We start from the raw sequence: 21429 nt of genomic DNA, 5'->3' as shown, positions 1-21429 counted from the left end.
TTTTGAGCAAATATAATTGACTAATCGTTGCAGATCTATATTTCATCAAAGGATAATTTTTCATATAATACAAGACCTTGTGATGTACTATATATAAATAATTTTCCATGATGATTTGAGGTCATTACTACAGAATTTCATACAGTTATTTCAGTAATTTAAGGTACAGAGACATTGGTCTAGGATGGTTTGTCTTCTGCACTTGACATCCCACCAGTTGAATAACTCTGTGCTCTCTGATTTTGGACAAGGAGGTTTGCATGTCTGACCAAACCATTTTATGAATCATCTGCATATTTTATATTTTGTTCATAGATTGTGCACTCTGACTATGTTTTGGAGTTAGCATGAAAATAAATTAGAGGAAACAACTGCAGGTTGGTACATTCACCATGTTTAACAACACTAACATACTGGTCATCCCTGTAGCGTACTGGTTAAGACTCATACCACAAAATTGTGGTATGAGTCTTAACTTAGTTGCATGTCATCCCCATCTCTCTCTCTCTCCTCGTTTCCTGTCTGACTCTACTGTCTCCTCTCTAAAAAGGATAAAATGTACCAAACACAAAAAAATAAACAACAAACAACTATGTATGTAAAGCTGAGTTTTATAATATTTTCATTTGAAATGTTCAAAATTTTCTGAGTTACTTTAATGACAAAATTCAAACTCTCAAAGAGAAGATGAAACCACAACCACATCAAAATTACACTTAGGTGAAAAAAATGCAAATGAAATAAAACACAGTTGGTTTAACCACAGTATTCTGTACACCTACAGTCTAAAGCTGTCTGCTTGTCACAGTTTGCATACTCATTATCATGACTGTTTGCAGTTCTAATGTCATTTTTACACTCCCTTCCTTGATGAGTGAAAAATAATGTCTACAGTAAATATGGTGAGTGATAACATGCAGTAGGTTCCTGATACTATGGAAGAGAGGAAAAAGTAGACAGACATGAATATGTAAAGTACATTAGTACAACTAGCTGGAAGGTGGTTCCATTTCCAACTTTGGGGAAGCTAAAACGGGACGATGGCACTAGTGATGTAACCGACCTGCACGCTGATATTTGACATGTTTTTTTCTCTTCCCGAAAACAAATAGTTTTGAAATATTTCTATGAAACAAATATTCGTAAAAAAACAAACAAACAAAAAGCACTATTTGTGCTTTCCTGAATAAGGTATTTGTATTCAGGCACACCCTTAGTAACTTAATTAAATTGTGTACCGTATTGTAAAGTGTTGGTTGGAAGAAACAACTGCAACTGACATCAACAGGAATATTCTTTCTGCCAATAATATACTCCCAAGCATATACAGTATATCAGTCCAGTTTAAGATTATCTTGTAGTTTTTTAAGTTTAAGTGACATTAAATGTGTTTGGTGATAATTGTAACTTTTGTCATATTTAAATTGATGAACTCCCGACATTGAGTGTGATCTTCATTTTATCTGCACCTCAACATTGATGTTTCAGCACTGACTCATGCAACCACTGTGTCATTTCATGTTTCATGCTACCATCTAGTGGCCAAACATAAAACCATCTGTATAATCTCCTACATATGGAATAACTGGCAAGCTGCCAAGCCACATTGCTGATGGTGCAGTGCTGCACTGGCTTCATCCACTCATCTCCAAACTAACAACAATAACAGGTTTGACTCCTGATTCATTAGAAAGAGTTTTGTACAGTGGCCCCTAAGGACAAAGCACACACAAGAGTGAATGCACAAACATTAACAAAAAAGCATGCTCCAAATCAAGAAATGCTACAAATACCAAAATTCATATAAAAAAGGAAAAACACATGAAACAAGAAAAATGCTACAAAGCTAATTGCTACACCTGAAGTGCTCCAGGCTGCTAGGAGGATTTGGAGCATGTTCTTCTTATTGTTTGTGCTTTCACTCTTGTTTATGCTTTGTCCTTAGGGGCCACCGTAGTTTTGGACTAAAGAACCAGGAAGAGAGTTCAAACAATTTTCTAGTTTGTGTTATTTTTTTTCCCACCCTCATTCTGTGAAGACCCGCCCCTACTGTGCCTCTGATTGGCTCTGACCCTGATATTCTTACCCTAACCCTAACTATCTCACTCCTCTTCTGCATTATGTCTATGACCACTTTAGAGCACACAGTTATGCTCCGTGTGCACTCTAGATATGAAAGTTTGTGTCTATGGCTGCTTTAAAGGGCATATTTTCACTCTATGCAGGCTGTACATTGGATGATTAAAGTCTCTAACCACTTTAGTTCTGCTCCTTGAGTGCTCTAGATCAGACAGTTCACGTCTCTGACAGATACATTTCATACTGGTTTATTATCCATGTGGATACCCAGGTACTTGAAAGAGTCCAACTTTTGTGTTGAGGGTGAGATGATGTTCATCACACCACTGTAAAAAGTTCTGTATTTTAGACTTATACATCTGGTCCTGGACGTCAGAGTTATTTAGAATAAGGGAAACAAAGTCTAGGGAAACACAACAAGGGAACTTTATATTAAAGTTAAGATATCCACTTGATTTGATTAATTTGGATGGCTGGCACCTCTCTGTAGGTTCAGATAAACATTTGAACCCATTTTTGCACAAAACATGCAGAAATCAATGACTGTGGATTTTGTTCCCCATTACTTACATTGAAAGCACATTAGGAAGGGATCTTCTAATGGTCAGTGTGAACAGGAGGAATGATTACAGCGAGCTATTTCAATGTTCATTTGAGCAACTGACTGTTGTTTTAAGACTTGGAAAAATGTGAACATATCCTTTAAGTAATATATGGGGTTATTAAATGTTACATGCTGAACTAAAATCAACAAACAATAGTCTGGCATAGGCCCTGGGATTCTCCAGGTGTTTAGTGACCATGTGCACTATACTAGTGATTACATCATCAGTTCCTCTGTGGTGTCTGTATGCAAATTGGTATGGGTCTAACTGTGGGCCTTCCTCAGACTGCAGGTTGCTCACCATAGTTATTTCCATATATTTCATCACTTCGGGGGTCAAAACAGGTTTGATACAGGTTTGAGACGCTGGATATCTGTATTAGACACTGAAAAGGAATAAAACTGACATTTTGCAGCCTTGTGGCCTTTTACAGGATCATGGCTTTCAGAATAACCTCTTGACTTGTATGAGTGTCCTGTTGGATCTCTGCAGTGTCAGAGGGTTAGAAACTATAAATCTGATAGTTATAAAAATCAGTCAGGCGGTCTGAGAGTAGCCCCGCTGTGGTCACCACGAAACAGCTAGGGTGAACCGACAGGGCGCACAGTTCGCTCACTCTCGTAGCTGAGGTCAGCGCAAGCAGCAAAGCTGTTTTGAATGACAACGCCTTCAGAGAGGAGCGCTCCAGAGGCTCATAGGGATCACTCACTAGGGCCTCATGCACCACCGGCACATTCCACTGGGGGGCAGAGACAGGTCTATAGCCAAAACTCTCATGACAGGAGGAAACAGCTGCTGCATACACTTTAACAATGGCATGAGACAGCTGCCTTTTTAGGGTTGAACTTTTCCATGTACCTTATTTGTACATCACTTAGGATAACTCACTCCATGGCCATTTAACCTATACATCTAATCAGTTATATGAAGGTATCATTCAGGCTGGATGGAAATATGTCATGTAGCTCACATTAGTCTGTTGTGCTTGTGGCTTTTTAGTTGTTTTTTTTTTCATGTGAGCAGACAATCAGGACTGTTTGTTGCTCTAAATGAGTTTTTATCCTTCAGGTTAACCAAAACTTTTTCAGTTCTGCCATTGCAATGCACATAAAGTGTGCAGAGTTGATGAAATTCAGTCACAGTAATGCCTAAAAAGTCAGAGAGAAAACTTTAAAATACAAGATTTCAGTTCCAAAGGTATCTGTGGACTAACCAAACAGGTATTTTGGGCTGGGGAGAGTAAAATGACAGATGTGTGTTCTGAATGGAGTTGAAATGACTCAGTACTTGTTTTTTTAAACTGTTCTTTAATCACATATGATTAAATACATTACAACTACTGTAATTTATCATCTTTTGTGTACACTATACAACTTATCAAGTAGTAACCTTAAGCTCTTAGCAATCATACGTTATCTTCTGAAAATGCATGTTTTTCTTTATAAAGTGTCACCCTGCAGAAAGTCAAAGTATTTAAAGACATTCTGGGACATATGTTTTTGTTGGATCTCTGCTGTTGCAGTGTCAGCTGATTAGTGCAACAGTTGGTAATCAACAAGTTTAAGAAGGGGGAAATGTACAGTAGGCCTCACTACTGCAACTTATAGTGAAACATATGATATAATTTCTGCTCCACATTATTATCTCAAAAGTATGAGAACTTAACATGAATAAACATATGTTGGTGATTTGAAAAAAAAGCAAAATGCCTCCATAGTATTACACAACAGTAGAGTTGTGCTATATGATGATATACACAAGAAACAATCAGCAGATATTTTGTTGATTTGTAGGGTTTAATTCACATAATTAGTAAAAAGGAAACATTCTCATTTTTGTCTAGAAACATATTTTTATAGAATTTCCAGAAAATGTACAATTTCTTATAAAAGTACTGTGTATAATAATATAAGATGTTATATATATTGCCAAGCCATAGCATGCCAACCACAAAACCCCCGAAAATATAACTTACATTAAATAAAAAGAAATAAATCATATGTTGTTTAACTTTTATGTATAAAATACCCCCCACACACAATAATAGACATACATAGTTATAAGTAGGAAAAAGTAACATATTATAATGTGTATGAGAGGCTAAAGAAGAAGAAAGTTCAAAAAACTCATTCAACAACTTATTTATCTTATACTGCCCCTTTATGCAGCCCCTCAGTTCAGCCTCTGTCTGAAACAGGTCGTTTTAGCTCCTGTCTCTTTAAGGCCCCCCCTTGATGAGCCTACTCTGTTCTGATTGGCCAGCTCCAGGAAGCTGTCCCTTGGCAGACTTAAATTATGAATATAAATGACATAAAATCACAAAAAGCATGGTATGTCCCCTTCAGAGGATAATAATGAGACATCAACTTAATGCACATTTGTTGAAGCCCTAACAATGAACCAGAAAAAGTTAACCTGCATGGACAAACATTTCCCACCAACCACTTCTCTCACAACATAATCAAAACAATGCTTCCTTATCATCTACTTGTGATGGTCACACCACTGGCTGACAACAAACAGTCTTAGTAGTTTTCTTTGAGCATAACTGACACAAACATTTCAACTAATGATGTGGCACAAAGTCTTTTGTTGTCATACAGCAAACACTTTATTTATCTCTTGTTTGCTAGTTTAAGTGTATTTTAGTTAACATTCAGACACATTACAGTTAATATCTGTTTTCTCCCTTTTCTTTCTCCCTCTTTCTCTGCCTGCATGGAGCTGACTGTGTACATGTTGCTGTCTTTCATACTGATGATCTGCTGTTATCATCACTGTCCATTCTGCAACAACACAGAGAGGCCAAAAGCTTGTCTATGGCCCCTTTCCTCATGAAAACATACAGAATCAAGTCTGCAAGAGGACTAAATCCGAGAAGAATGAAAGGCAGGTTGTCGAAGGTATCATTAAGTCTTGCGTCTTCTACCAGGGACCAAATGATGTTGGGCAGAAACAGCAGTGTGTAGATGAGCAGCACCAGGACCAAAATTCCCACAATTCGTCGTTTTTCATCAGAGGAGACCGAGATGGCAGCAAACAGCGATTTGAGGGTCCCACCCAGGAAGAATATGAGCAGTGGGAAAGGAACGAGGAGAAAGACAGCGAAAATGGTTTCTGAGATCTCAAATTTAACCAAGAAATAGAGAGGAAGGACATAAACAAGAGGAAGGGTCCAGACCACGACACAGACTGCAAGAGAGATCTTGATGGTTCTTCTGAAGTGGTACCACAGCGGCCATGCGATGAGCAAATACCTGTAACACAAGATACACAGTCTATCATCAGATACAGAATATTCCTGACTTTAAGGAGATTCAGATTTATATGGTAATATAATGGTCATACACATGGAAATAGCTAAAAACATACATGATAAACAGATAGCTACCTTTCCAGGGCGACACAGACCATGAAGCCAACACTGGCCAGCACACTATAATAGTAAATATAACAGAAGATTTCTTCGTTCTTCCAGTCAGGTTTTGCCACTACGACGATCATGCAGCAGAGCTGAATGATGTCAGAGATGAGGAGGTTGATGATGAAGATTGGAGCAACATTGTTATTTTGCACCTGCAAGAAAACAATGGTAGAAATAAAAAAAGTAGCTGTTGTGGTGTAGTTTCATTAAAAGTCATTGGTGTGCTTAAAGACAATATTAAGCTATGCAGATTGATTTTATAAGTTTATAAGCAATAAGGGCTAGTGGGATACAATTTGTATTGGTGTAGTTATAATCTCACGAACCATATTTAATCACACTGTACATATAGAGGCACAGTAGAAGAATCATAATCATACACTGGAGAAATTTGAGTGTGTTTGTATTACATGTCATGTTGCTTGGGTCTGCATTAAAGTCTTCACCTTTTAGAAAAAATACCCTCTGGAAGAGATCAAGAAATAAGGGTGTAAAATGACTAAGAATAACTAGAATAAAATAAGAGGCCAGAAGACAACTGGACAATAATGGTATAAAGTGATTCCCAATACTTATATATAAAAAATTGGACACAATCAGGAAGAATTATGTGGGCCGAGATATGCCCACAAACAGCTCAAAACATGGTCTGAAGAGTTTTTGCCAGCAACGAGTGACGAGGAAAAAAGTAACATAATAATTGGTCAAAAATTAGGGAGGCTGGATGATAAGGTGTGGCCTAAGCTGACCCAAGGACATAAAAACAATGCCCCAGAGAAAAACCTTTGGAGCGATTTGATACTTTGTAAAAAGTGCTACTCGTTCCCCTTTTTTGCCAGCATTAAAGAACACTTTGCTACTTGGACCTCTGACTCCCTTTTTATTAAGAGAGAGTTTTTTTGCTCTGATACATTTTTCTGCAACAATTCGACACAACAAATGGCGAGCCAGCCAGGAGGAAGTTGGATCCTTCGCCGGGGCGGCACTCTCACCTCCCTTAAGACCCACGGGCCACCAAATTCTTGAGGTAAGCAGAGCCTTTTTTATATCTGCCAATTAATAGTGGTGTCTGTGTGGGAGATGTGATCCGCCCAGGTAAATGATCTATTCCTCTGAACCTAACCTGTCTAAATTTAAGCAAATTATAAGAGGCCAAGTAGCTGGTGTAATATGTGTTAAGTGTTTTGTCTGTCTTTTGATGTTTGTGTTTGCTATGCCTCAGCAAAACCATGGTGCGGAAAAGAATGAATGTGATGAGATCATATTTAATGTATGTATAGTTGTTTGGATGTTAGCAACTGTGGTTTTTGCGGGAGGGTTGATTAGGTTGGCAATAAACCAGGGATAGCTAGAAAGATCAGAGCAGTATTTCCCTGACACCCGATGTGAAAAAAAAAAAAAAAAAAAAGAAAAGGCGCCAAGTTGGGGGTTGCATCGCATTTCCATCCTGGACCATCCATTAAATTGGATCTGGCTGACTGGAGTGCGATGTGACTCACCGATGGGTGATAAATGACGGGTGATCAATAAAAAAAAAAATAAAAAATAAAAAATTTTTTTTTTTTTTGAGCGTTGGGTTGTGCGGCATGGGGTCTTCATCCTGGGACACCCATTAAATTGGGTCTGGTAGATTGAAATTCCATGCCAAAAACAGCCCAACAGAGCAAAGGTTGAGGTTTTCTTAAATTAGACTGCCATACCTAATCAAAACAAACATAAGTGTGAGTTTTTGTAAGCGCTTAGAGTTAAAGGTCAAAGGTTGCCTCAGGATAAAGGCGTACCTTAAAGTTCACGATACCGCTCCCAAAGAGTGGGGGGTCTGCATAGATGAACAAAATATATCTCGAGAAACAGAAATTAGTGTTTTAAGGGTAAAACGAGCTAATTTTTAAGCCTCAGGATAAAGGCTTATCTTAAAGTTCATGATACCGCTCCCAAAGAGGGGAGGTCTGCATAGATGAACAAGAATATATCTCGAGAAACAGAAATTAGCGTTTTAAGGGTAAAACGAGCTAATTTTTAAGCCTCAGGATAAAGGCTTATCTTTTACATCACCTAGAAGAGGTGATAATTCTGTTAAAGTTAGTATGAAGTAGTGTACAAAAATATAATATACATGTATGAAAGGATTATAAAAAAAAAAAAAAGAGGCCCCTTTCTAGTGTATAAGGGAGAGGAAAAAAGGAGGGAGAAGTGAAGAGCTAGAAGTCCCAAAGACAACAGATAGTAAGCCTGGGCATTGTGCCAAGGCAGGCCTGTGCATAAATCTGGGCGCGAAGCCAGAGCAGGTGTAGATAAGGAGTGCAGAGCACACACACACACACACATACGCTTACACACATACACACACATACACACACACACACTCTTACACACATACACACACACACACACACGCTTACACACATACACATACACACACATACACACACACACACACACACACATACGCTTACACACATACACACACACACATACGCTTACACACATACACACACATACACACACACACTCTTGCACACATACACACACACACACGCTTACACACATACACACATACGCTTACACACCTACACGCACTCACACTCACGCACACACACACATATTCCCACATACACAAGTGCAGGAGAAAGTGGATGATCGTGTCAAACATATACACACATTCCCACATACACAGGTGCAGAGAAAGTGTATGAACATACACAAACTCAAGAATAACATTAAACAAATAGAATAGAGTGTAAAAATAGTGAATGGCTCAACAAAGAGAAGAAAGTAATAGTGATAATGAAATACAGGCCCCTAGTCATTTTTTGAAGAAGGGAAATGTGGAAACGAAAGGCATAAAAACACATTTTTGGCTGGAACACACATATTTTGACGAGGACGGCACAGAACACTGGCAGACTGAACAAGAAATTAACCAGAAATTGTGGCAACTGACAAAGATCATAAATTTGAATCAAACAAAAGAAGAGTTCCCAGCAGTACCTTGGGAAGACGTGATACGCAGTTTATGGGCGCCATTCACCCTAGCTGCAATATTGGAAAATCTTTGCCTATACCCCAAAGGTGTAGCTATTCTTCCTTTGCGCCCTTTTTTAGGAATCCCTGAAAATTTAGCAATCGCAGGGAGACATAGAGGGGCAGTAGATCCGCGGCTGCAGATTTGGATTGTTCCCAGGAACGTAGAGTGGGAGACAGGTAAATTTGGGTATCTTGAAAAAACCCGAGCCGAAGACGGGAGTGAGTTCTTAAAGTACAAACCAGAGTTAGTACCAAGGTTAAAACAGGCTACTACAGTAGGCAAAATATTAGTTTTAATACTAACAAGGGAAGACGGACAGCCAGAAATCACCAGAAAAGAAGACAGTGCTAAACAAGGAGTGATGGGAGCTAAAATAACAAAACAGGAAGGGCTGCTAACCCCAGTAGAGCTAGTAATAAGACAGCATCCAGACCAGGTCAAACAAATAAGACATTGTATGAAGACGTGGCATAAGCGAACAACAGGCATCCTTCAGTGGCCTGAGAAGGGGACTTTCGATGTGGCCTGCTGTAAAGAAGTAGAAGCTAACATCAAACACTACAAGGCAAAAGACACCAGCAATAGCAGGGAAGGAAAGCGCGCCAGAGAACGTGAAGTGCTCAGATGGTTTAGAGACACTGCTAAGCAACATATATTGGACATAAAACAGATGCCCGCTTTAAAGAGCAAGAAAAAGAAGGCAGAGCAGCAAATTACCCCCTCAGCTCCGATGGAAACAAGCCAGCCACCTCCATATTCCCCCCAGCAAGAGGCTGTACGAGTAAAGCAGTGCCCACTGGTGGAAAGAGAAGCTAAAGCAGAGGGAGAAATCACCGGACGATTCACATTGAACTGGGACACTCAAGATCTTCCAGCACGCAATGAGTCATCAAGGGTACCAGCTGCCTCCCCTCTTTGTGAAGAAGAAAAAGGAGGTGTGCGATCCGATGACACCTGGGAGACTTACAGGCAAGCTACACGCTCCTTGGAGGATGAATTAGATACAGATAAAGCCAGGACAGCATATCTCGATGCCTGTGAGGCTTATGGACAGAAGACACGCTCCCAGGTAGACAAATTAGACCCAAACGAAGCCAAAACAACATAACGACAAGGAAATGACAGCCTGTGGATCAGAGAGACGACATGCCTCACCTGTGCAGAGCCAGAAAAAGGAGGGATGCAGCCAGAAGGGGTCACAGTATACAGAACGACGATACCGAACTGACGATATAATGACACCCCGCGCTCATTTCCTCCCAAGATGTGAGGGGACTCAGCTCCCACCACCAAAAGAAGCTCACACAGTAGAAGATGAAGTGGAGGGAAAAAGACGCCGAGCAATACTACATGAGGAGTTTATGAGAGCAAAAGAACGTCTAGAGGAGCGTCTGCTGAAAGAGCAGAGAGAACGAGAAATGCTAAAAAATTTGGAGAAAAGATGGCTGGTGTTGGAACATCTGGAGGAGATGGAACAACTGGAAGAGATGCAAAGACATTCAAAAGTATTACAAGGGGAATCAATAGAATTGGCAGAATGGACAACCAGGCCAGAAGCCTCTTTCAGCCCCCTAGATATGCAACTCCGAAATGGAAAAACTACAGGACCAAACGCTCAACAGACACCCCTTCGCCAGATGCCATTAGTGACCAAGGGTCGAAACTAGACTCCTCAATATACTCCGTGGTCCTTCTGTGACATGATTGGTCTAGCAGGAAGACTGCCAGACTTGAATGAGGGAGCTAATAAGTGGATCACAGCATTAGAAGAAAGCACAGCAGGAGTCACCTTGGCTTTGGGTGACATCAAAGCATTGCTCATGCACATGGCAGGAACTGCTGCTACAGAAGAAGTTTTTAAGGGAGCACACATGCTGGCGCTGCTGCTAGGAAATAGCCACGATCCATTAGGATTTAATGGATATCGGAGCCGAATATGGGCCCAGCTGAGGAAACAATACCCTGAAAAGATGGACCCATCTAAATTGGAGGGAGAAAGACTAAGGGATGAAGAGTGTCCTGCAAAATTCCTAAGGTCTTTTCAAAATAAATGGAGGGAGGAAACTGGTGGAGCATGGAACGAGAATAGCACAACTGAAAGCCTGTTCAAGGTCATGGCAAAGAAAGCCATGCCTCAAGAAGTGCAAAAGCGCTTGGATAATGTAGTGGGGCTGATGAAAATGGACTGGCCTCTGTTTTCTGAACATCTTGTACATCATGTGGAAAATGTGAGAAAAGAAAAACAGAAAGAAGCAGAGGTAAATAAAAACCTGGCTAGTAAGCTCACCCAGCTCCAATTGAATGATCTACACTCCAAACAAAAAAAGGAAAAAACAAAAATATAGGCTCCAGTAGTGGCAGTGGAGCAACCTCTAGCTCCACAGTCTGCAACACCCCAGACACCCAAACAGCCCCAAGCACAGCCTGAAGTCACACCCGTGACGCCACCTGCTTCCCTACCACCTATTCATGTGCATGTTAACCAGCCTCAGGTAAATCAAGGGCCCCCCTATAGAGGACAGCCGAGGTCAAGGGGAGGAAACTATCGCCCTGGGAGAGGAAGAGGACAAAATCCACAGATGAACAGACAAACACAGTCCCAAAACCAGTCCAACTCAAACCAAGATGAAGAAATGTTGTGTTGGGGGTGCGACCAGAAAAGACACCGCCGAAGGGACTGCCCCACCAATCCATGGGTGGGACCAGCCAAAGATTGGCAATAGGGGCGCCTAGAGAAGCCAGAGGGGACACACATGACACCGGTCATCTCAACACAACCACAAGAAGAACCCACTATTGCCGTTGAAATACAGAGTCGAAAATACACCTTTATGGTGGACACAGGAGCTACGTACTCCTGTATAGGCAGCGAAGGTTCCTCATTTCCCCTCTCAGGACAATCCATCCAGACTGTAGGCTTCTCTGGGACAACCCAAATAATTCCCCTAACACGACCGGTGCATATGATAGTATCAGGAAAATCAATAACGGCATCCCTACTCTATTCAGAAAACACCCCTATCAACCTATTGGGACGAGACATCCTGTGCCCACTAAAGGCAACTATTACCTGCACCCACACAGGTCTCAAATTGGACTTAAAAGACAGTGTTTCAAGCATGATGACAGTCCAAGGGCTAAAAGAATTTGAAAAACTAACCACTCATGTTCAGCCTGCAGTATATTGGATACAATGGCCGCCCAACTCAGAGCTAATACACCAGTGGAACACCTGGAAAGCGTGGGTACAAAGAGAGCTGCCCTCTGCATCTGAACCACAGCCGCCACTGCACTGTACTATGCTGTATGATGAAACCCAACAACACACGGATTACAGAGAATGTTGGAAAGAGCTGGTGGGTGGAAAAATATTCTCCATGGTATGTCAGGACCTCTATGTAGGACCACAAGGAGCTGCAGCAGCAGTCATCCTGCCACCAGAATTGCGCCATTGGTTCCAAGTGGCCAACTCCACCCCACATGTCACTCTCATGGTTGCAGTTGGAAAAAAGGCTAAGGACATGGGACCTATGGTGAAGAAAGCCTTACAAATAACAACATGGAAACCAACTCAAAAAAAACATGTGCAGTCCTCTGCCAGTGGACAATATCTGAAAATATCCCTACGAACGTATGATGAAGGCACTGGGATCCAAGTGTTGCTCAGCCAGAGATCTCCTACTCAAGCGCCACTCTCAGAAGAACACAGTGTGCTATTACTACAGAGCTATTACTACAGGGGCTGTGGTCACAACATAAAACAGATGTAGGGCTGGTTAGGTCAGCGCAGCCGGTCCAAATGAAAACAAAACAGGGCATCATACTGCCATATAAAAAAACAATACCCATTAAAGCCCCATCAAATAGCAGGTATAGAACCCACCATCAAGGGCTTGGTAGCAGCAGGCGTGCTAAAACCAACAAAAAGTCCATGTAACACACCAATTTTTCCTATCAAGAAACCACACTCAAATGATTATCGACTGGTACATGATTTACGTGCCATTAATGCTATTGTAGATGCAGAAATGCCAGTGGTCCCAGACCCACACACTCTGTTGTCTAATATTCCTCATGATGCCTGCTGGTACACAGTCATTGATCTATGTTCAGCATTCTTTAGTGTACCATTGCATCTAGACTCACAATACTTGTTTGCCTTTACATATAAAAACCAGCAGTACACTTATACACGTCTTGCGCAAGGCTACGTGGACAGCCCATCAATTTTTAACAGAGTTCTAGCCAATGATTTGCAACATCTAAACGTCACTAGCACAGTGCTACAGTATGTAGATGATCTGCTGGTTTGTAGTCTAACAAAAGAACAATGTGTACAGGACTCACTCTCAGTTCTACAGGCTCTAGCAAGAGGGGGACATAAGGTAAGCAAAGACAAATTGCAGTTTTGCCAAACACAGGTAGAGTATTTAGGAAGACAGTTATGTGGCAATAAACGAGCAATCGCTCCCTCACAAATCGAGGCAGTATCAAAAGCTCCAAAACCACAGACAGTGGGCCACATGCTGTCATTCCTGGGAATGACTGGATTTAGTCGACCATGGATCTGTGATTATGCTATAAAAACAGCCCCACTACGTGGCCTAATCCGTGCTGCAGGACAAACAAATGGCTCAGCTGAGTTGCAATGGACTGCTGAAGCTGAGGGCGCATTTTTGGCTTTAAAACATGACCTGCAACAAGCACCAGTGTTAGGTAATCCTAACTATGCTAATGTTTTTCATTTATATGTTGCAGAAAAAGCAGGCTATGCATGTGCGGTGTTAATGCAGGATACGCCAACAGGTAAGCAACCACTAGCATACTATAGTACCAAATTGGACAACATTGAAACAGGTCTGCCACCCTGCTATCAGAGGCTAGCAGCAGCTGCCTTTGCCTTTCAGAAGGCATCAGCAATCACAATGGGCCATCCAACCATTTTGTACACATCTCATCAGCTGCACGCTTTGATCACGAGCCCCAGATTTGTGTTAACACAAGCAAGACGAACAGGCTATGAGGTAATCCTCTCAGCCCCTGAACTCACAGTGCAACGATGCACTATAGTTAATCCAGCCACACGCATGATGCTGCCTATAGAGGGCACACCACATGATTGCGTCCAGTCTACAGATGTGTTCCTACGTCCTCGTCAGGACCTACATAACCAGCCTATAATTGCAGAACTTACACTTTTTATAGATGGTTCTTGTTTCAGGGATGCTACAGGAAACCACGCTGGATATGCTATAATACAGTTGCATCCCGATGATACCTTTACGGAAGTACAAACATTGAAATTGCCTCAGCCTTGTTCAGCACAATTGGCAGAAATGAAGGCTTTGACTGCAGCATGTCATTTGGCTGCAGACAAAACGCTGAATGTTTATACAGACTCACAGTATGCATACGCAGTATGCCATGTTCATGGAGTTATTTGGAAACAAAGAGGTTTTTTGAGAGCAGATGGCTCCCCAGTAACCCATGGGGAGGCTATATCAGCTCTGCTGGAAGCTATACATCACCCTAAGGCACTAGCCATCATCAAATGTGCAGCACACCAAAAAACAAACTCATTGATTGCCAAGGGTAACAACTTGGCAGACGAGGCTGCAAAATGTATAGCTACATCCACATGTATGGGACCACAGCTAGTGGCAGAAGATTGTGAACCCTTAACAAACTTAGCATCCCTTATTGCAGCACAACAACAGTCAGGTCCATATGCACACTCTGCATGGCTTCAAAGGGGGGCGGTTAAAACAACAGATGAGGGTCCCTCACAGGGGCTATGGCGCAGTACACAAGGCCACTTTGTTCTCCCCACATCACTGATACAAATCGCAATTCGTGATGCTCACGGCCGGGACCATTGTGCAAGGGGAGAAGTATTGAGAAGGCTTCAGAAGGTATGGTGGTCGCCATATTTAGCGGCAATGGTGGATAGAACATTGCATGAATGTGAGGTGTGTGCACAGCATAATGTAAGGAAAGCATTTTCAGCACCAATAGCACACATCCCGCCACCAGAAGGACCGTTTCGCCACTTAATGTTAGATTTCATAGATATGACAGAACGAGTAAAAGGGTTCAGATACATCCTGGTGGTAATCGACAGATTCAGCAGATGGATAGAAGCGATCCCAACGAAAGGTCCAGACTGTAGATCTGTAGCTAAGTTCTTGTGCAAAGAGGTTTTTCCGAGATTTGGAATACCAGACACTATCAGTTCTGATAATGGGCCGTCATTTGTAGCGGAGACACTCAAAATAGCCTTAAAGATGTTAGGGATCAAACAAAAGTTTGGGTGTGTGTACCATCCACAGTCTCAGGGGGCTGTGGAAAGGGCAAATGGTACCTTAAAGATGAAGCTTAGGAAAATTATGGCAGATAGCCAGTACAAGGTTAACTGGGTGGATGCTTTGCCGTTGACATTGATGTCTATGCGAACACAAGCTAACCGACTAACGCATCTAACACCGCATGAAGCGCTTACAGGGAGACCGATGCCGGTTCCCTATCGTAGGGGGCCATATGAAGGGCCACCCCTTGAACAATGTGAAAGAGAATTAACATGTTATTTGCAACATCTAACTCAAATACACAAGGTTGTGTTTCAACAGATAAAAACTGCGGTGGAGAGCAAGGACGTGGAAATCCCAGAACAACTGAAGACAGTCGAGCCTGGTGATTGGGTCTACGTAAAAGTATTCAAACGAAAGTGGGATCAGCCAAGGCGAGAAGGACCTTTTAAGGTGATCCTAGCCACCCCAACTGCACTAAAAGTAGAGGGTAAGAGATTTTGGTTTCATCTCAACCATTGCTGCAGAGCACGAAGCTGACAAGAACCAGATAGGGACGGCAACGCCTCCCGACAAGAGGAGAGACAGCAGTGCGGGCCTCAAGGAGAAAGAAGATCACAAAGATTAGCTGCTAGATGTAGAGAGTCAGTAAGCAGTGGGAGGAGAGACAGTTAGAGGGTCAACAAGTGGTGAGCCACAGAGTAGTAGCTCAACCCCAGTCAGACAGAGTCATGAGGATCCAGCAGAAGTCAGGGAAACGTCAGGTGTCTCATCAGGAGAGGAAATATCAGCCGGAGCCATTCCCATTGAACGTAACCCACAGAGTCATTATAATTGGAAGAAAAAAGCATGAAAGACGTCCAGGGAGTGACAGACGGAAAGCATTGCTACTAGTGATTTTGGGGATGGGTTTAATACTCACTAGGTATAGTAGCACAGAAAGAGTGTCAAAAGAAGAGCAGTTGGAAGAATGCGCCCTAGCCACAGGTCTAGTAGCAGCATTAGAGGGAAAGATATGGAAGGAAGAGGTAATTGCACTCACATACATAAGATCAGCCCAGTACAATCAAACCCTAACATTAGGACCTGGAGACGTGAAAATAGACACATATGCAGTCCACAAACAATGCCTGGCAGAGGGGATAGTACAAATACGGGTGCAATGCTATTACAATCAGTGTACGAACATAAGGTCCAAACGCATAATGAATGCCGAAGAAGCGGTCAAATTGACTCGGGTGTATGTGAACGATAGTAAAGTTAGAAGCCTGCAGGAAACAGTGCACCAAAGTGATGAAGAGGAGGTATTAGGATGGGAGAGCAATTTGTTTTATCAATTGGTAAAATATTCTGCTAGACAGGTCAGCCAACGCGCTTGTATTACATGCTATAACTCAAAAAGACTGCCAGAAATAAAACCAATTCCAGGGATAAAAGAAGAAACATGTTCAAATAAATCCACTTGCTTTGCTTACTGTGCAACGGTAATGGCAAGTTGGGAGAGTATAACAAATATGAATTAGACTAAAAATACATCTATATGCCCTCAATGAGTAGATAATGAACTAAACACCTGGACACCATCCTTAACTAAAATAACTAAAAAGATAAAACATCCCTTCTGTATAACAAGGGGACAAGAAATGAAAAAGAAAATGGTAGCGCTCAATGGTAAGCTGCAGCAACAAACTGAAAAGGTAGCATTGAAACAAAAGGGGACAACGATGAATAATGTTAGCGACTTGGGAATAGTGCTAAGTGTAGAATCAGAAGATGGTCTACGGCTAGATTATAGGTGGCTGCGTATGCCAGAACAGGGGAGAGTTAAACACCTACCAAGCAGCATGCCTTACTTTATATATAGTACTACAAACACTGCAGCAATACAATGTGAACAAGTTATAATAGATCAAGGGCTACCACTGATTGTTATGAACAATAATAGGTACTACAGTCAGTTCATCTTACCATCCTTAGACAACGGCACAAGACCACTAGCAGATATATTTTGGCTGTGTGACGACAACCAACAAGTAAAAGTAACGTTAATGGAATGTAATGGAAGTGGACAGGGATATGCGCACCAGTTATGGTAACGGGACAAGGTACTGTAATTAGTGAGCAGGTAGTAAAAAATAGAACAACCAAAAGAATTAGGCGAACGGCTCAGACTCCATGGAAATTGGAGGATAACATATACATAGCATGGAACCAGGAGCCCATTGGAGTACCAAAAAGACCATCAGGTGGTAGGGGAGGACTGTGCTAAAATCTCATTAACATATGAATACGATTTAGTAACAGCAGGATATAATCAGGCAACAGCAAGATATTACGGCTATCCTGATTTTCCCTACTTTCCCCTTACCACTAAATATACAGTCAACATGATCAGGACTAGAACGACTATCAACTAGATACGAGCAGAAGTATAAAAAAATGCTTGAGTTATGGCAGCTTGGCAGGGAGATGGATGCTGAAGCAGAGGAGGAAAAAGGAGTAATAACTGGCAGAAGTCTGTGTCAATCCTCATTATGTGATGTTCCACCCTAGGTAGACATGGCTGAACAGTGGCTGTACTATTACGGCATGGATGGGCAATCCAATGCAGATTACCAGGATGGCCTACACATGCCAACAGGACCAACACCAGGGGGAAATGCAGCTCCAGGTTGGGCCGGTGTGTATACCTGGACATTCCAGCCACCTTCGACAGGACCCACCTGGACTGAGAGCAGACCACCACCACCCCACAAGCCACCATCAACTCCATGGCTCTTGAGGAGCAGGACCCGCCAGGAACAGCAACCACAACCACCGTAACCCATGCAGTACTTATACACTGAATCAGAAGGCATCAAAGGGGGGAAGGGCGCCAGCTCCACTACTAAACGAGAAATTGACGACAACTCCGTGGAGACTGACCTGCTGCCCGCTCCACCCTCATTATGGGAAGGACCAAAATCTAGTCCTACAATCAGCTAACTACTGTATTGTCCAATGATTGTTTTTGATTTGTTTTCTTGCTACCTAAGACTACTACTAATACTTATGATACTGAAACAAAATGAATGTGCCTGAACCCCTATGACTTAGATGTATTTGTCACCCATTCCCCATATTGCAGGATCCCTGTTATTAAGAGATGACATGGTTTGTGAACCTAAATACAGTGTACATAAATATCGATTGGCAATGGGACCTTATCATCCCCAAGCATTATCGATGGGACTTTTAGTCCCAAAGGGGGGAAATGTGGTGTAGTTTCATTAAAAGTCATTGGTGTGCTTAAAGACAATATTAAGCTATGCAGATTGATTTTATAAGTTTATAAGCAATAAGGGCTAGTGGGATACAATTTGTATTGGTGTAGTTATAATCTCACGAACCATATTTAATCACACTGTACATATAGAGGCACAGTAGAAGAATCATAATCATACACTGGAGAAATTTGAGTGTGTTTGTATTACATGTCATGTTGCTTGGGTCTGCATTAAAGTCTTCACCTTTTAGAAAAAATACCCTCTGGAAGAGATCAAGAAATAAGGGTGTAAAATGACTAAGAATAACTAGAATAAAATAAGAGGCCAGAAGACAACTGGACAATAATGGTATAAAGTGATTCCCAATACTTATATATAAAAAATTGGACACAATCAGGAAGAATTATGTGGGCCGAGATATGCCCACAAACAGCTCAAAACATGGTCTGAGGAGTTTTTGCCAGCAACGAGTGACGAGGAAAAAAGTAACATAATAATTGGTCAAAAATTAGGGAGGCTGGATGATAAGGTGTGGCCTAAGCTGACCCAAGGACATAAAAACAATGCCCCAGAGAAAAACCTTTGGAGCGATTTGATACTTTGTAGAAAGTGCTACTCGTTCCCCTTTTTTGCCGGCATTAAAGAACACTTTGCTACTTGGACCTCTGACTCCCTTTTTATTAAGAGAGAGTTTTTTTGCTCTGATACATTTTTCTGCAACAATTCGACACAACACTGGAAACATTTTTTTTTTCAATTTTCATTTAGGACCTTTGCACAAAATGTGCAAAAATACAAGTGGATGGAATTATAGGTAATAATAAATATGTTATTTTGTTCTGCCCAGCAATTGCAGTCAGAAACATTCATGCATCGACCAATGTGTCATCAAATATGACACACTGGCCAATCAATGTTACAAGACTCAACAACAACAAGAACATATACATATATATAGAACATATATTTCTTGATTATTTAAATCAAATCCCAAAATAATGAGCTCAAATAATGCTGTACAAATTTTCCTGACAAATCTTTTATGACAATTTGTTCTCTACAAGTTAATGGTGCTGTTAACTTCACCTTAAGAGAAGCTAGAATGAAACTACACATGTTAACTGCATGTGTTTAAGGTCCAATTAGCTTAAAATTATAGGTCATTACAAGACTTCCTTCCAGCCCCCAAGCAGGATGAAGATTCTTTACAGACAGACTGTATGACAGACACATGACCTAAAATTAATAAATCTTAGTCATAAAGTACTCACCTGGGAATAAAGAGAGTAGATGGCCACTAGAGTCAAAGGAAGGCCGATACTAATGATTATGCATGTTATCACATGTATAAAATATGGTTCAACAAAATAGGGGTAGGTTGTGTTGCTATAATCATAGTCAGTGTAGTTATGACCATCATAGTCGGATGTGACATCGCTGTAATCATTGTTTTCCATCTGTGAGGTGTTGATGTAGAAATCTTCTTCAGAGTGAAACCTGTTGTATGAGAGATCAGGTTATGGAGGTTTTTTAATATCTACATAACATTGTTAAGTGACATCACTAAAGTCTTGAGGTGCAAGTTCACACAAATACAGTGTATATTATAGCCATAACAAAGGTGTCTTTTTTACATTTTCTCCTAATAATATTTGTTCAAGGCTGCAACTAACAATTATTTTCATCACTGATTAGGTTGTTGATTATTTTCTTGAATAATTATTTAGTTTGTAAAATGTAGTGTTCATACAATGTCGAAATATGGCGCTCACAATTTCTTTGAGCCTGCAGGGATGTCTTCAGCTTACTATTTGTTTCTGACCAACGACCCAAATCCTAAAGATTTTTTAATATACTGTTGCATATGACAAAGAAAAGGAGCAAATCATAATGTTTAAGAAGCTGGAACCAGAGAATATTTGGCCTTTTTGCTTGAAGAATGATTGAAACAATAATTTGAAAAAACAATAAAGCAATAAAGTAGCAATGGGAATAATCGACTAATCATTGAAGTTCTACATTTCATCAAAAAATAACTTGTCAGATAATACAAGTCCTTGTGATGTATATAAATATTTTTACATGATGATGTGAGGTCATTAATACAGAATTTCATACAGTTCTTTCAGTAATTTAAGGTACAGAGACATTGGTCTAGGATGGTTTGTCTTCTGCACTTGACATCCCACCAGTTGAATAACTCTGTGCTCTCTGATTTTGGACAAGGAGGTTTGCATGTCTGACCAAACCATTTTATGAATCATCTGCATATTTTATATTTTGTTTACAGATTGTGCACTCTGACTATGTTTTGGAGTTAGCATGAACATAAATTAGAGGAAACAACTGCAGGCTGGTACATTCACCATGTTTAACGACACTAACATACTGGTCATCCCTGTAGCGTACTGGTTAAGACTCATACCACAAAACTACAACATTTATGTCCAGTTTGATTCCAGCAGATCTTAGTTGCATGTCATCCCCATCTCTCTCTCTCTCTCTCTACTCATTTCCTGTCTGACTCTACTGTCTCCTCTCAATAAAGGATAAAATGTACCAAATCACCAAAAATAACCAACAAACAAAGCAAACAAACAAAAGAAACACTTATGGGATGGAATCTTTAATTGACTGTAATCTATCTTGGTTTGTGTAACTCTATCCCTCTGTTAGACTTTCATTTTTTATCTTATTTTATTTCTTTTCATATCGTCACAGC

General features: G+C 41.0%; 1 protein-coding gene across 1 annotated transcript in view; it reads right to left on the bottom strand.

Moving 5' to 3' along the window:
- LOC122997396 (ovarian cancer G-protein coupled receptor 1-like) overlaps positions 1–20185 on the bottom strand; it is a 37673-nt gene extending 17488 nt beyond the window's left edge. Inside the window, exons 1-2 of the mRNA XM_044373492.1 lie at positions 19979–20185; positions 6076–6260 (exon numbers count right to left, since the gene is read on the bottom strand). Coding sequence (XP_044229427.1) covers positions 6076–6260; positions 19979–20164 — 371 coding nt within the window. The 5' untranslated portion in view covers positions 20165–20185. The remainder of the gene's footprint in view (positions 1–6075; positions 6261–19978) is intronic.
- Positions 20186–21429: the final 1244 nt, after the last annotated feature.

This window comes from Thunnus albacares, chromosome 14 (assembly GCF_914725855.1).
Source record: "Thunnus albacares chromosome 14, fThuAlb1.1, whole genome shotgun sequence".
Classification (NCBI taxonomy): Eukaryota; Metazoa; Chordata; class Actinopteri; order Scombriformes; family Scombridae; genus Thunnus; species Thunnus albacares.
This window is presented reverse-complemented; position numbering and strand designations above follow the sequence as displayed.